This window comes from Calypte anna, chromosome 3 (genome assembly GCF_003957555.1).
Source record: "Calypte anna isolate BGI_N300 chromosome 3, bCalAnn1_v1.p, whole genome shotgun sequence".
NCBI classification, from domain to species: domain Eukaryota; kingdom Metazoa; phylum Chordata; class Aves; order Apodiformes; family Trochilidae; genus Calypte; species Calypte anna.
This window is the reverse complement of record NC_044246.1, coordinates 90,307,353-90,325,439: the sequence shown is the minus strand read 5'-3', so window position 1 is coordinate 90,325,439 and position 18,087 is coordinate 90,307,353. Positions and strand designations below refer to the sequence as shown.

The following is an 18,087-nucleotide window of genomic DNA, read 5'->3' as shown; positions in this document are numbered from 1 at the left end:
CATTCAGAGGTGTGTCAGAAAGTCTTGTGGAAGGTAAAACAAGGTGTGTAGTGACCTGAGTCAGTTTCTGCTGGATGGTGAAACATGAAGGGACAACGGATTTTAAACAGTGGGAAGGATTCAGAAGACTCATAGTGAGTTCCAAAACGTACTGAAAAAGAAGTAAAAAACTAGGAACAGTTCTCTGGGAGCAAAGAATTATGGTAAAGTTACATGAGGATGAGAAGGGTTGGCACCAGACTTCTTATTGGTTGTGTGTGGGGCACTGACAAAGTCAGATTCAGAGAGAACAGCAGTATATGTACCAGGAATTCATAACACAAGAAAGTTAAGCATATATATTTTTTTGTCCTGAATCCTCAGACTACCTACTCAGATAAATGGCAGTGACTTTGGGATTAAGGAAATTCATGCACAGGTTTCCAGAGCACAGAACTAGCAAATACATTCATCTGCTAAAGCAAGAAATTCAACAGGAGCAGAGTCATGTCTGATTTAAGAAAAGTAGAAAATTCACATTTTGGGACATTAGTCCATTTCTAAGTTTATTACAGTTTAGCGGTAAAAGTATTTAAGAGCTTTGTGTTCCAATACCAGCTCAGAATATATTTTTTTTTAAAAAAAACAAGTCAACATTCATCAACCATGCATTTTAAGACAACTCTAGTAAAGGAAACCCAGGCATTTTGCTTTTGTCTCAGCTGCTGAATGGGGAAAAAAAAAAAAAAAGTAGCTTCATGCAGAACATAAATTTAGTCACGTTCCCACTCTTTGAACACATTGTGAGCCTTAGCTAATTACTCCATTCAAAACCCCTGGTGAGAAAACAACTAATATTCTTCTAGTTTTACAAATGGGGGATTGGTGGAAGAGTGACATTACTTTAAACATCTTGCCCAAACACACAGAGATTCAGAATGAGGAAGTCAAGTTAAAAGCTAAGGTGTGGGTAATTCTTACTATTGAACTCAGATTATGCTTCTCTCCATTGCCCAAAACATTTCCTATGCATTTGGGAGAAGAAATGGAGAGGTGATCTCTAGATGGGAAGAAAGGTCTTCTCACTGCAGGTATTAAAAAGCACATACAAAAAGGAAACAAAGCAAAGGGCAACTCAACCATACACATTCATATGGAGAAGTTGTTATTATTACTTGTTTAGCACTGAAAACTTGCTTGACTGCACACCATATTATCCAAATGTAGTCCGAATACTGATTACACACAAAAAAAGTTATTGCTGATTATGCAATGGGATCATTTTGATGTCTCAGCAATGTCTCATGATTACTGTACAAATATACAGGGAACTGCAAGTTTGCATTGCAGTGACATTTTCTTCACAGCTGCATGAAAAAATTTATTTATTTTAAGCAGCAATCTTATATAACTCCTTAAAGGAACTTTCACTTGCAGCATTATGAAGAGCAACTCTCATTTTCACAATGCTTTGGAAGTCACTGTGTAAACTCAAGATACTTTACTAGCAGTAGTAAATCATGTATGACATTGCTGATGAACATATTAGGTCACTGTCTAAGCTGAAAACAGTCAGCTTTGCTCTGTTACTTCAGTCAAAATGTCAGGGTGAAATTCACTGTGCCATCTGATGGCAAAATATACTGAAAATATAGAGAGGAAAACACAGACTAGACTATAATTAGTTACTGAAAAACATCACTAACATCAAACAACTGACCTAGAATATGGGCTGTGCACATTGGAGCAATACCTTCTTTTCCTCTCATGTCCTCTGCTGCTGTGAAATTGAATTATTCCAGCTATTCCAGCTCTTGTGAAGTGGAGCTATTCCAAATACAGACATGGTGGGGAGGTGAAATGAGCACAGAATCCCTCAACTTGCACTGCCTCACATGGCACAGGGTAGCCCTTTACCTCTTGGTGCAGTGGGGGTTCCTGTGGCGGTACAGGACCCTCTCCTATGACTAGGAATATTTAAAAGACTGACAAAACTGGCTGGTTGAAGTGATGCATCTGACAGTAGCAGATGCACAATATTGTTAGCACACCAAGCAAACTGAAACTTAACACTGTGAAACATACATTCAGGCATTAATCAGAAACTTCAGCGTTGCTGTTAAAGCTGATCTGTTACTGTGATTAATTGACTTTGTAATTTTGATCAAAATTGATCAGTCCAATTTTCTGGTCCTATTTCAGTAAGTCAAGCCTCAGCTTAAGTTACACAAATCCATTTTGTTTGGTCTTTGCAAAGGCAGAGAAAGAAAGAAAAGAATGTGGAAGTAATTTTGAAGTTGTTAGAGACTGATATTTTCTTTTGATTTCACACTTTTTTTGAAGATAGAATAGACCTTACCGTAGCTGTCATAAGCCTCTTCGCTTGTTCCGTGACCATAGTCATAATATTCAGGCACACTGTAACAGATTCAGATAGTCAGGTCACTTGTATTGTAGGCAATCAATTAAAAACAAAAAAAGCACAGAAATTAAATGTATTTTAACACTTTTTCATGATATCAAAGGCAACGAGTGTCAGTGATAATAACAGCTGTTACACAGCACATCACACTTCTTACCTACTGAGCATAAAATAAAACTGGTCCTAAATATGTAAGCCTTGGGAGATATGAAACTGACTGAAATTCTATTTCCAAAGTAAGGTCTGAAAAAAAGACCAACCATTTTATTATTCACAAATGTTAAACTGCCAAAAGAGGTGTTAAAGTCATTTATCTGTAATTTCAAACAGTTATGTGAGATAAAACTCAGCATAGTTTGTTTTCTACAAAGCTGACTGTACTGAATTGTGTGGAATCTGTAAACTACTTATCTTTACAAAAAACACTGTCAGGTTTACAGCTTTGCTCCTGAAGAAGCAAGTATGTTTTTGCTCCTTGTAGAGAAATATCTGATTCTTCACAACCTTTGTCCTTACGCTGTGATTGGAAACTTTCAGACAGCACCAATAAAACATATATTGGAAGGAGAGAGTTCCTTCCAACCCAAATTATTCTACGGTTCTATGATTCTAAAAAGGGAAATATTGGTCTCAAACCCACTTTTTAACTGCTTTTTGCTAATAAACAAAAAATATGTATGGCCACATAAACAAGTAATCAAAATATTTCAGATCATAGCTCCACCCTGACAGTCACCAATCCCCAGCTTAATATTACCACAGTGGAGACCCAGAAAATCTGACCTCTAAGATATACTGAAGTGGAAATGGAATTATTTACACTTTGTAGTACAATGTGTATTTGGTGCCTAGTACCAAATTCAGGATGAGATTACTGCTGTTATAACATACCAGAAAGACATAACAACAATTAGTCTCTATCCAGAAAGATCTTTGAATTCTACTATATTACATAGAATCCCAGAAAGTTATGAGTTGGAAATGACCTCAAAACATCATCGAGTGCAAGCCCCTTGCCAGGACAGGATCAGCTTGTGCAGGTCGCACAGGAGTGTATCCAGCTGGCTTTTGAATGTCTCCAAAGGAGACTTCACAACCTCGCTGGGCAGCCTGTGCTGCTGCTCTGTCACCCTCAGGGTGAAAAAAATTTTCCTCATGTTTATGTGGAACCTTCTATGCTTCAGCTTGCACCTGTTGCCTCTTGTCCTATCATTGGACATCACTGAGAAGAGCCTGGCTCCATCCTCCTGACACTTGCCCTTTGCATATTTATAAACAGTAATGTGGTCACCCATCAGTGTGCTCTTTTCCAGGCTAAAGAGACTCAGCTACCTCATCCTTTCCTCATAAGGGAGATGTTCCACTCCCTAATTATCTTTGTTACTGTGCTGGACTCCCTCAAGCAGTTCCTTGTCCTTCCTGAACTGAAGGGCCCAGAACTGGACACAGTATTTCAGATATGGCCTCACCATGGTAGAGGGGGAGAAGTATCTTTCTCCACACCCCAGGATGCCATTGGCTTTCTTAGACACAAGGGCACATTTCTGGCTCATAGTCATCCTTCTGTATTTCTTTTGTCTGCAGTGAACCAAAGACCTTCCCTGTTGTTAATTTTTTTAAAATTTTAAATGTCGCTTTTGATTTTTTTCTTGAACATCGTGTGACATGATAGACTTTTGAAAATGAGCAGAAGCAGGCGATCAACTCAATACTGAACTATTTATAGAGTTATTTTTCATTCAATTTTCCATACTGTATTATTTTAAAAAATAATTTACAGTTGAAGGAGCAATTTAGCTGAGAGTAAAGTAAAAATATTTCACAAATGGAATAGAGATAAATAAGCATTTGTAACAATTCTTTAAATAAACTAAGTCTGACTTTTTTTGTTCACAAACTGCCTGGAATCAGATTTTTAGTTTCACAAACTTAATAGCTATTCAGAACCCTTAGTATAATTTCTGAGAATAATTCATGTATTATTGAGAGCAGATACTGTGTGTATCTGATAACTGAATGTCAAGCTGTGTTGATTTGAGACACATAATCCTTGACTAGCTAGGCACAGCTTGCACACACAGTTTTCTGCTTCTAAGCTATGTGGTGCTTTTTGGACTGAAAATGCAATTATAATTGGTGTGAATTGATTTAGTCAATTAGCCAGAAGTCATTCATGTGTGTGCACAGTACACTGAGGTTGGTATCTCAGACACATGAAATTAATTTTCTAAGGCAGCTGCAAAAAGTGGACATGGGAATGACATGAACGAAAGTGAAATTTACACTTAGATATTTTCTCAATGCCATTTGCTCTTCATAGAACAGAATCACTGTAGAGCATTATCTTCCAGGATAAAGGGAGAAATCCAACTGATTGAAAAATTAATCATCTAAGTATACACACGCTCCTATTGAAGTGGTCCTAGAAGCAAACTTGAAGATTACATCTTTGCTTTGTTGAACATATGAAACATTCTGTATTATTTTTCAATTATTCTACTACCCAGTCAGATTCAATTATAGGATTATGAAAGGTGAACTACAGCACTGGCGGTGTCAGGGTTACACCATGTATCTAGTCATATCTACAGAGTTCACAGTTTAGACTTAAGAAATTATTTGAAGTGTTCAGAACAGAAAGATAACATATCATCCAGATCTGGCAGGCAGCAGAATGAAAATCTTGTGTAATACAATTTAAGCAGCTGCATTTTGGCATATTGCCTGCTTTGGAGGGTAGAAGAGGATATTGCAGTAGGGAGTGGAGTTTCAGGGGAAGGAACCACAGAACTTTCAATTTCTGTCAGCGGATAAAATGATAATATTTCTTCCTGATACAGAGGGCTGCATCCAAAGGTCAGCTTTAAAAGGAGAACCATTTGGGATCCAAACCAAAGGCCAACAAGCAGTCCTGCTTTCAGTTGTCACTGAGAAGGGCCTTGAGCTATTACCATTAGTATACCATCCAGAAAAATGCAAGATTCGTAAGGGAGGGTAACAATTCATTGCAGTATCATTGTTGTATGTATTCATTATAGAAGAAACACACAGTTTTACAGACAATAAGGACTGAAGGTAAAAATCCTGCACAGTGAACATTCTGAACTGAAATGCATTATAAACAGAATACAACATTAAAGCTCAAACCATTAAATTAAGAAACAAGTTGTGCTGCAACCGTAAAAAGGAAGTGATTTGTTATATACTGCATATTTGATGTCCCTGAGCACAATACTTAACACATTCATCATTCATAGCATAATAAATGATTGTGATCTGAGTTGGAACTGTGAAAGAATAGAACCACAAGAATCACAGAATTGTTATGGTTGGAAAAGACCTCTAAAATAATAATAAATAATAAAGTTCTCTAACTTTATTTATTTACATTTTTTTCACAAATTTCAGCCAAAAAGGTATTTCAAATTCTTTGCTAACTCTTACTAGATAGCGTTTTGAAAAATACTCAAATGAAGCAAATTAATTTCTTAGTATGAAACACCTGATGTAAACTTACATTTTGGGAACCTTGTGAACATCTTAGTCTTCTCTATTTTAAATCCTTCCAAATATTCACTAAAATCTCTTACATACATTTACTTGTAAATATTTTCCTCTACTTTTTATTAAAATTAAAATAAATTATGATTATAAAAATGGGTGATATAATATGAACTTTTTTTTTTTAATTATTGCACTACAGAGATATTTTTTTTTCCATTCACATTATGCTCAACTGTGAAAGGAAACAATCAGCAAATTAAATCAGCATAAATAAAACTTGTTCATATAATTTTCAAATTCTCAGACTGTTCCTGGAAAATACAGTGATCATGAGCTTTAGAAATTTCAGGCTCTCTTGGCAGTGCTAAATGGAAACAGGACACCATTATCTGTTATTAGCATTCATTACTTTCAAGCAACATGAAGTGTAATTTGCTTAAGTATGTGCACCCATCTAAAAGCAGGATGTAGTAAATTTTAAAAAGCAGATAAGATTAACTCATTTATAACTTCTCAGCTTTTATATCTAAGATGTCAAAGCTTTGCACTATGCTTTAACACTTGACTTCTGAAACATAGAGGTCTTGATGTGCAGTGACTTAGATTTCAGTAGCCTTCTACACATACCACTTGTAGAAGAACTGATATATTACAAATCTTATAAGTTTTTAAAATATTTTTCTATCATCTCAAATGGCTTGCAATCTTAAGACCTCTGATATAATTTTTCTCTATCTAGATTAAACTTTTCCAACAAAGATACATTATTCTGTCCTTATTGCTACTCCATGAGCCAGAAGATTAACAATACATCTACTGTTTAACTTCAAGATTGTAATGTATTTCTGCTTATGTTTAACTTAAATGTTGTTTTCGTTTAGTGCTTTTGAACATGCCACTTTAAAAGACTTGTGATCAAAGTTTCCATAAACTTCTGATGTTTTCTTCTCATGAAAATAAAAGTGAGACTAATTCCAGAAAAAGAACACAAAACATGTTCCTCTTTTGAGAGAGAAAGGCTCCCTGAGGCACCTTTCAACCTGAATTATTTGGTACACCTAGGATATCAGAATGCCTCAAATACAGAAAGACCCTGTATCTAAAGAGCAATCTTACAAAACAACAGACTTTTAACCTCTTGTTAACTGTGACTTTGTCAAATTAACATTACCTAAAATAAGCTGAATTCCAGTTTGTCTGTGTCAACAGTCAGGGGAAACCACACAGCTTGTTATCCAGATGTTAGGGAGAATGGTGTTTTAAAGTGGTTTCAGCAGAGAACTGCAAACAAAAGACTTCAGATTGAAGCCACAAAACACTGACTCTTGAGTCAACAAGGCATCTGGGGGAGGGTGATGTTCACCACTCCAGAGATCAATGGTGTCGGGTGTAGGAAATCTTGACATTGATGAATAGACTGCATTAGACTTTAACCAATCTCTTCCTGCACCTGCAGGAAGCTGCTGGCAAAAGGCCCCAGGTTAGCAACATTACCATCTGGTTCCTTTGCTTCTCCAGCTCTGTACTACAGGGCAGCAGAACACTGCAAGAACTAAAAGAATTTTTTATACTCTCTGTTGCCTCATGTTTTTTTAATTATTATTATTTTAATTTTTATAATTGTTTTGTTTTCCTTCTTCCTTTCTTTTTATTCTTTTACTTGTTGACAGACGCATCTAATTTTTTATTCTGTAATTGTGGAGCACAAAATGTGGTTGTAGATATAAAATGGGCCCACTAAAGCCAGACCCACTAAAGAAGGGTTCATCTGCTTTAAGCACTGCTAACATGTAAAAGCACATAGATGAAGTGTGTTCTGCAGTCTATCCTGAAAGGGTCTAAGAAACTGAAAGCCTTTGATTAAGACCAGCTGAGGTAGATTTAACAGGTTTTTTTTCCTCATAAAGACATGATTATATCTTGTTTTTCCTTCTTAACAATTGTACTTTTAAAATGGAAGAGTTTATGCTGGACTGTTATTTCAGTATTTTATTAGGAAATGTTTGGAAAAGAGCTACACAATGTAGAAAAGAGGCTTTTGATCAACCTTGGAGTTAAAACTCAGCCATTACATGATAAACAGGCTTTTTTGGAGGAAATACTTGCATTTGTCCAAACTGATGCCACTGATGCCACATTCAGCTGATGCCGCTGAAATTCCACACTTCAGATTCACTATAAAACAGATTAAAAACTTGCATGCTAGCCTTTGAGGAAGTAAAAGTAACTCTTGAGAGACTTCCCTCTTTGTGATGGGGCACTTGCTGATATAAGATTGAATCAATATTGGTTTTTAGGACTGGCATTCCTGGCATTCATCAGATTGCAATCATAATCCGTATGTTAGCACTCCTTATAGATACATCCCAGTCTAGCTTTAGACAACAGATTCTCAAGTCCAGCTAACATCCAGATTAATGCACCAGGAGGTGGGATTCAGTATTTTTAGACAACTCTCATTCTTTCTTTCTCACTTCTTTAAATTCATTCTTTGAGGTCTTGGCCTTCTATTTCTTTTTACCTCTTGCTTTATCAGTATCATTTCTATTGAGTAATTCTTGGAGCCTTCAACACTTGTAATTGATACAAACACCCTGCTCCTGTGTTGACAGGAAGCTGTCTAATGCTATTGCAGACATTTCATGTAAGGTTATATTTGCAATGCTGCTTCCTCCTCCATGAAGCCAGCAGGATTTAGGGTTGAACCAGATGATCCTTAATGTCCCTTCCAATCTGACATTCTATGATTAAATGACTTGACACATAGTTGTTCATGAAAGAAAATTTGCTTACACACAGCAGTGTGCTTCTGCTTGGCAGACGAGTGAGATTTGCATATATGCAATTTTTAATACAAAATATTTCATAATATTTATAAGTAAAATTGTGAGAATAAGGAAATAACCTTCCTATGAATCTGAAATGTACTGGGACACATTTACTTAACAGAGCACTACAGCTATAGAAAAGATGAAGAGATTTTTCTATGAAGGAAGTTCTTGTAGGATTCAGCCTTAAATCACATATATAGTATTTTACTGAATAGATTTTTAGAGCTAATAGAGCATTATGATGAACATGTTAGTGGATAAAGTCTTCCTTTCCCTGATAGCTCAAGTTTGATTGTATCCAGTATTTTTAGCAGAGAAGAATGTCTGCATTACAATGCTCCCTGAGTTTATTTAGTTTACAACATGCCTGAAGTTAAAATAGATCTTACCTGCCAATGGCCTTTTTCTACATTTGATTTCATGTTTCTGCAAATCAGAATAAAATACATAAAGAAATAAATAATGAAGCCAGTAGAGTTATTCAAGCATAGGATTGGAGAGTCATCATAATTGCAAGATGACTGAGTTCTGAACTGCAGAATCTGAAATAGAAACCAATCTGCCTTTAATTTGTACAACCAAAGACACATAGGGATTTCCATTCAAATAGTATCCATTTCACTATACTTTGCTTACACATGGACGATTATTACCAATATAACAGAATATAATAGAAAATGTCTGCAGACACAGGAAATGAGGCAGAATTTCAGGAACCCTATCCAGTTTCAGAGGAAAAACTTTTCTCTGCTTCAGAGCAATGAAATTTGATGCCATTGTGCTCACTGAATCAAATAAATGAGAAGTGGCATTTGAAAACAGTTTCTGATGATGAATGGCATAAGTGGATTGCTGTGAAGTTAGATAAAATGTCATATTCTAGGCTTCCTGGTTTGACTGATTTCAATAAGCTGGATATAACATACAGGAAATTCTTTTCTTGTGCTTATACAGGTGGGTATAAGCACAAAACCAAAATGTAATATGACAAATTATAAATACAATACATACTGGCTAAAAGTGAGAGAGTACAGAGTAAAGAAAATAATAATAATGAATATCCAATTTTACAAAAAAATCCCCAGTGTAACCACTCTTCCTATTGCAGCTTGGATTATATTTGTTTCTATATCTTTTACTAGACAGCAAAATTTTGATAGAAGTGCGTGAACCTCTGATTATATTGCTAAAAGATTTAAGCATGTGACAATCTATTGAGTAAACTAATGATTATTCACATTCTGTCCAGCCATAATTTTTAAACTAAGAGCAAAAATGCTTCATTTTATTATAGATCTCTCCACAGCTAGTCTGCAGGAACTTTTTACAAAACAAATAGTCAAAACCAGTGAGTGGCTGCTTAAATAAATGTATCTGAACATTGCTGTAAGCTTTTATCAAACTTTTCTACACATAAAGAAGATCATTGACCCGTTTTTCTTCTGAGTGCCATCAGAGCATATTATTCTGACAAATGTTTCCTAAAGTTCCTCAGCAAGATATTAGGAGAGAGATTACGTGAATATGATGTTGGCTTTCTCAAAAGCAACAAGACTTTATGTCTTTCAGACTTTGCAGGAATATTTGCTCCATAGTCTTCCAGTATTTAATTAAGGCAAAGATTGTTGTTACATACACCACACTGTAACTAGGAATTCAATTGGTGGGAGGGTGGTATATTTCAACACCACTTGAACTAAACTACACCTACCAGTGAGAGGTACAAGCACACTGGAGGCACAGCAAAGAGATAGGAACTTACTAGAATTCTATCAGGTTTCTTTCCACACCCAAATGTCTACCAGAAGGTAAGGAAACTGATAAGTATCAGTTCAGCATCTTGTGGGAAATGTGTAAGCTTCCCCATTACCTGAATATGCAAGAAAGCTTTACAGTTCTGAACAGAATCCAGAAACAGGGCTCATAAGTTATCTGCTGTACAACAACCACTTGTTACTGGCAATGGTTTTCTCACGTAACTGTTCTCACATACTGTTTCAGAAGTTTTTCTTCAAAAGACACATTAAAAAAGGTTCTGCTTTTAGTAAGGCTTAGTATCTTATTTAGCCAAAGCACAAAATGAAGTACAAGAGTAATTTCTGTCATTCAGGTAGAAGCTTCCAGGAATTTTGACTCAAAGGTCTTTGAGGAACACACAAAATTTTCTTTTGTACAGCTCTATTACAGTAACTTGGATTTCAAGACTTTACAGTGATTCTAATGGATTAATGTTGTTAGATCACTTAAAAGAACAAAGATAGTCAATAAACTGGGTGGCTGCAAGACAGCTATCACATCAGTAAAAGTTTTAAGTAAGATGAATGCTGCTGTCTCTGAGATCTACAGCAGGTTTTTAGCTGAATTTTTTCAGACTTGTTTACTCTTCTGATGACTACAGATGCCCATGAGATGACTGATATCTGGAGAAGTTGTGGATGCCCCCTCCATGGTTGTGTTCAAGGCCAGGTTGGAGGAGGCTTTGAGCAACCTGCTCTAGTGAAAGATGTCTCTCTGACCATGGCAGAGGGGTTGGAACTAAATGACTTTTTAAGTCCCTAAACCATTCTGTGACTGATAAAACTTGTAATATGTACTGACTATTGCTGTATGTACTCTGGCACTGTTGTAAGAAGGCTACATCAATACTTGAAATTAAAAGGAGCATCTAAGATACTTTGATTCATATTAGTTAGCCATGATATTTATTTCCTTTGTAGTGGCAAGTAGAATTAATGAAACTCTTAATTCTCTTGATACTTTTGTATTCAAGATTCCCCAGCCCCTTTTATTTTCCCCTTTTCAGCATAAGTAAAGAGAAAGTCTGAAATAAAGTTCATCCAGTGATGCACTGTATTGTGTGATATTTAGTCTTCAGTCTGTGTACATTTGTGTATCTAAATGAAAATGCTATTCACAAAAAATTATGATCTGATATCTTTATTATGAGGTCATCCTAAAGGAAAGGACTAGAATTACTTACTGCAATTTAACACAGCATGAAGATTGTATGAAAGTCAGTATCCCAATCTATTAAAAATAAATTCAAATATGTTTATTTTTTTTGTTCTTGAAAGATCAGATCTACTTTAAATGCTCCTAAGAGAATTTCTAGCAGCCATAAAAGCCACACCAATCAAGCAGAAGTTTGGAAATTGGGTTACTTTCTTTATATTTGGAACAAAACAGTTTTCTTAGTCCAATTAGATTATCCTGCGTTTTTATATTGAATTTTACCTGGTTGTATATGAACAAAAAGGGGGAAAAGGTAACCGAAAACAGAGCTAGAAGGGACCTCAAAATGTCACCTAGATCACTGAATCTACCTCTAAGAACAGAAATTTTTCTACAAAATTCTTTACTGAAATGTTTTTAAAGCTACAGTGACAGGGAATACTAAGTACTGTAGTCCTCTTTTTTTTTTTTTTTTTTTTTTTTTTTTTTTAATTCTCCTTGCTCCCAGCCCTACTGTTTTAGTATAAACAGCTAATAATGTTTATACGAAATTTCTGCTACTGAAACATAGGGCCATCAGTTTTTGCTGAATGAAAAGAAGCTTGGAGAGAATAGTCCATTGGACAGGGTCCATCAAAAAGAGCTCTGTATTGTGGTCTTCACAAGTGTGCTAGTCTGAAAGGGTTATTTTACTAGCAGTGCTGTGATTGTGAGGAAGACATCTTTGGAATTAGATATACATACAAAGTCTTGATATCTGGAGGTCAAACAAGGGTAACTAGGATGAACTGGAGCTCAAGCAAATACATGCTGCCGATGTAAATAATTCCTGGAGATTCAACTGGATAAAATATTCTTTGCTTTACTTTCTAAATCACTTTACAGCATGTCTCTGCACTGAAGTGATTGTAACATAAGCCACACAGGTAACACAGGATGAACTGTGGTCCATGTTATTTTCCTGCATATCAGATCAGAAATAAGCAAGTGATCCCTAAATCCCCTGTACTAGCAGCTTATGCTGTAGAATAAGGAGCTGTAAATAGAAGCTGTACAGTAGACATCAGGAACTTAACAATAGAAAAAAAAATAAACAAAATTTCCTTTCAACATTAGTATCTTGTTCAGTCACAATGGTTGAATGTGCTCTTGAGATATTCAAAGGGTCAGAATTCATTGCATGAATGTGAAATAGAAGTGCAGAACTTATTACAGGTTGAATTGAGAGGTATTGCTATGAATATACAGCTACTGGGACACTGCTGCTACTATATGGTCAGAGGGACTATTCCATTGCAGGAATATGGACTTACACAGCACATATACCCTGCGACTTGTTTTTCTCATTACATTTCTCATTACCAGAATCGTGAAACAGAAGCCAAATAGACTTTCACATTATACCACAGCTATAGTTACGAACCATAGATATTAATTTGAATTACACATAATTTTGCTAGAACAAAGCTATGCCAGTCAACTTGAAATTCACTGACACTGCAGCTTTCCTTCCTCTCTTTTTCAGCCATCTAAGATAACTTCATTTTGGCAGCTACCTAACATAATGTGTGTAAGTCTCCAGATCATGAAAAAACTTAAAATTAATTTCAGACATATTAAAACCATATTTATGTTAAGATTTAGAGTCTGTATTACCATTAACTTCTTAGAGGAAGCTCAGAGATGGCACGAGCTATAAGATGAGATGCATTTCTGCATCAGAAAGAGAAGTTTAGTTGTTTGCATATCGGATGTAGGATAGGTTTGCAGTGTGCACTTGACAGATAAAGAAGAAATCATTGTCCCGGAATGATCCACATACCAGCATGGAATGAGTGTCTAGAGACTGTTTCCTATAGTGTTACATAAAATATTTACAAGAGTAATGGTAAATATTTTGCTGAGAATTGCTTCAATGCCCTAAACCTGGGTTGCTATCATTAGTGGAGTTGCATCCAGGCAGGCAAGAGAAATTTTACCCATGTCATCTTGCAGTCATAACACAGATGAAGATATATCATGAGAAGGCCTGTGTCACTGTGAGACGGCACCTATAATAGTAGTGATTTGCACTATTTCCAGATGTCTTTTTCACTGACATTTATTTTTCTTTTCAGCATGTTACAGATTTTCAGATATTTGTGTCTATTTAGAGCCCAGGATGGCAATCACTCTTCTTTCTTTAGTAAGCACCTACTCAGCATCTCATTTTGCAGCTGAACTATGATTTTAACAAAAGCCAGACAAGACAAAAGCCAGACAAGGCAACAAACAAGCCCTGGAAGACATTGCCAATATGCCAGCTACCTGTTCACAAAAATGAGAACTGACTGATGTGTGACTGTTCATGCCAGGCACTGCAGAACAGGAAAATTACATCGAACCCAAATTTTAATCTTCAATGGACAATCATTTAATTTCTTTGCTTTTTCCTGTCAGGCACCATTGTTTACAGCACATATGGTTGGATAGGTTATACACAGATGGATTTAATAGAACATACCCTTCCTTATTTGTTCTATGACCACCCCATCAGTCCCAGGTTTCTATATTATATCCTTTGGTTGAGAGACATGGTACCCTTTAAATGAAACTGCAGGTGGTGTTAGAAACACAAAGTTCAGTGGACATGACCACAGATGTTGCAGCAAAGCAAATATGGCTCTGCTGGCCAACAGGGTTCTCAGCTGATTCATCAGCAATGGGTTCACTTCTGCAAAATTATACTTTTGGTCTGGGCTGAGGAGTGTGACCACACGTTGCGTGTGGTACAGTCTGATACAGTCCCTACTGACCTCTGAGTAAGAGGAAGATATTTTCCCTTTCACAAAAGAGTTCACCCTTTTCTATTGGTGATACAGCTCATGAACCCTGGACAGTTCTGGTGGTTCAACAGACTTAAAAGTTCCTGCTGAGAAAGTAAAAAAGTGCATTAAATTTTGAAAACTAATAGGATTATCCTACATCAAGTGTTACAGTTGATTTGGGAATTGATACTTCTACCATTTTTGAGTTTTGTTTAATAGGATTTATTGTTGCCCTGTTAATACCATATTTATTTCTGTAAATCAATATTTCAGTAGGAATGGAAAGGAAGAATGGTTGCCATCACATGTTCCCATAGCACATGAAGGTAAGTAGCCCTCGAGAGATCAGAGTGCTTGAACTGCTAAGAATCATCAAAAAGTGTATGTTTTAAAGGCCTGCACAAGAATGATATCTACCTGAGCAATGGAAATTGGGCAGCATCAGATGTAATGGCTGGCAGGTGAGGGGTGAGTTGGAGTAAACTGCAGTGACAGTAATTTGGTTTAATTATAACGTTAGACAATCAGAATATTCTTACATGCTTTTAAGTACCAAGCAAAGACATTAACCAGTTGATGAGAAGAGACACTGATATTTTGAGAACATCAAGCTAAATCTTTCCCTTACCTCTCTTCTGCAACTTTCCATTGACACGTGAACAGGCAATGGCGAGGACCAGGCATAGCAACCATATTCAGAATGGGATTGGTATTTCTGAATAGCATGTCTAGGTTTTCTGTTTTTACCAAAGTTGTCAGACTAGAGGTTCAGGAGGTAAATCTAGCTGGCAGGAAGGGCTTGAGTGATCTCTGCCTGACTGCCAAGTGCCTGGGGAGTAGCATTATAAATTTAACAACTATTGAAAATCTCTTGGTGTGTCTGGGAAGGCAGAGGTATTTATCATCACTGTAAGCCATCCTCAAATTGCATGGAAGGGAGAGGAAAAAGAGGTTTTCTGAAGAAATTCAAAGTGGAGTGAAACATTGCCTATGGGAAGTATGTCAAATCTGATGTCTTCTGATGCCCACTGAAATGGTTGTCTCCTCATTCGTTCTCTTTGGCACTGGACAAAGCTTTCATTTTAATTACATTAAAAACTGTATTTTGAAATCAGTATGAGCAAATTTATGAAATGAACAATGTTTCTAAATGTCCATGCTAAATCTGTAATCTTGTAAATAATGATTAGAGACACATTTGGGAAAGGCAGATAGTTCCTCAATTAAATCTTTGTCATGCAATTCCATTTTTGTTCTGGGTCATCATTATGGGACAGGAAGGTGACAATGAAAAAAAAGTAGCTTTAGAAATACAGTTTCTGTCAGTTAAAGGAAGACATACATCATGCAATATAGACAGTAGCAATAAGTGTCATAACTCATCACTCTCTGCTTCCTAAAATAAGTCTCACCAAATATAAAAAGATAGAGGTGAGACTTACCAGGTTGGTTATTGTGTCCAGTTCAAAGTGCCCCTTTGCTCATTCAGCCTTGCAGACTTATTATGAGTTTCATTCCAGTCTGATCCAGAGACTCTGTCATGGTCTCTTCCACAAGAGACCCCATCCCCCTATTTTCAGTCTAAAACCAGACTGCTGTTATGAAGAACAGAGCTTTTTGTCTGGAATGGTTGCAGTGGAAGAGTTCATTAGAGAAAAACCCATGGAAAATATATTTCTGAGACTGCAATGCTATCCCTGACCTTTAGTACAAACCTTCAGATAATTTTGCACAGAAGGACAGTGTTTGTCTCCCTTTGCATTAGGATGTTCCTGGGACTGGGTATTTGTGGAGCTTCTACTAAATCATTATCTTGTGGTGTAGCATAGTGGCAGGTGTGTTGACACCATGCTCAATTTCTCTTCTGTTGGCACAGCCTAATTTATAGAATCATAGAATCATAGAATAGAAGAAGTCTATATATAAAGAAGTCTAAGTCAGACCTCTTGTGCAATGAGAACTAAGGCCACCAAAAGGAATCTACGTGGTCAGAAAGCCTCTGTTGAGCAAATGGAAAGTAGATAAAAATCTGAAATATAACAGTGTATGTAACAGGGATGGTGGCTACCCTGGCTACAGGTAGGAGGCTACCCAAGCAGTATCTTTGCCCTGTGTACTGGGTGAGTAGGGGAGCAAGGCAACGACTTAGCCTGTGCTCTGCTCTAATGCTGGATCAACACAGTTTCCCATCACATCTTTACCCATCCCTCTCTCATCTTCCGCCCAACACTGTTCAATGTGAAGCAATGATGAGAGTAAAGCTTGATCAACATGCGTGGTGAGACAGCCAGAAAAGAGTTTTAAGAACTCTTCATTCCTTAATGAGCCATAAAAAGCAAGTGGAAATTCTGCCCTTAACATGAATCTTGGAGCTCTGCATTAAGACACTGACTACAACTTTTTCTTGTCTCCTGCTTCAGAATTGCAGTCAGTCCCTGCAGAGGGCAGTAAAATGATTTTTTCCTCTCTGAGCACAAACTTTCATGCTTTTGTTAATATTTTTAATGTAAATCACACACTGAGAGGAATAAATACTCTGAACTAATCCAACTTATGTTCTTTTTTGGGTGTGTACATGATATGTCTTGCTTTTGTGACTGGAGTATAGTAATAACCAAGATCTCTTTTTTCACCTATAAACCTAAGCAAACATTTTGGTTATGCTATTTGATTGTACTGTAATATTTTGGCTCAGTACAGAGGCACTTCTATGAAGGCTGATGAGGTACAGAAATCCAGACTGCATATCTAATGGTCCATTTGTTCTTGACATCTTTGAAATGAGTAGTGTGTTATTGTGAAAGTGTATTTTTTGGAATCAATAGCCTAGCTGTTGCCTTCAGAGACAGTCAACAAGTATGACTGTGTGTCCTGCCATGTATTAAAAAAGGGACACATACTGCATATTTTAAATAGATTAGGTATCCTGGGGGTAGCTTATGTTAGTACAAAGCATATCTGAATACTAAATTTAACAGCTAATTGCCAAAATTATCTAACTCTTGAGTCAAATTATTACCAGCACTTCTATCTTGATTATAATACTGTCCTCATAAAGGTGATATACTTGTCACTTAGTTTCCTGGGATGTCAACATGCAAAGACATTGCAGGTTAATTCAAATGATATAAAGCAATGTTACAGCAATAATAATAATTTCCAGTGAAAACTCACTACTGTAGCAAATGATGTGCTGAATTCTTTTCAAAAAAGTTGGACTGTATTTGATAACCAGAATATCTACCTACACAGTGATGTGATGGTACAGATCCGAATGTTTAATTACTTAAATGTTGTTAAAGTATACTTGATGGGGGCTTTACGTTTAGCTGGGATACATCCTTTTCAATATACTTCGCTGGTTATAAAAATAGTTAAAAAGTATCTTTTTATCAGCACAAATGCCTCTTACTATATCAATTCTGGAGCTGAAAATAATATCAACAGGCATTTTCAACAGCAAAGCATTCAACAAAGAAGATGGTTAAACACAAAGCAAATTCAAGGTCCTCTGGTGTTTGGAAGGCAAAACTCTGTATGTCTACATTGCTTTCTTGCCCAGTGAGAATCACAGTAACTCAGTTAAAATCGA

The 18,087-nt window shown here is 36.4% G+C and overlaps 1 protein-coding gene across 1 annotated transcript in view; it reads right to left on the bottom strand.

The window, feature by feature from the left end:
* The window catches only part of KHDRBS2 (KH RNA binding domain containing, signal transduction associated 2), a 411,839-nt gene that overhangs the window by 14,759 nt on the left and 378,993 nt on the right, over window positions 1-18,087 (bottom strand). The window contains exon 8 of the mRNA XM_030447738.1: window positions 2,339-2,397. Within this exon, the coding sequence (XP_030303598.1) occupies window positions 2,339-2,397 (59 nt within the window). The remainder of the gene's footprint in view (window positions 1-2,338; window positions 2,398-18,087) is intronic.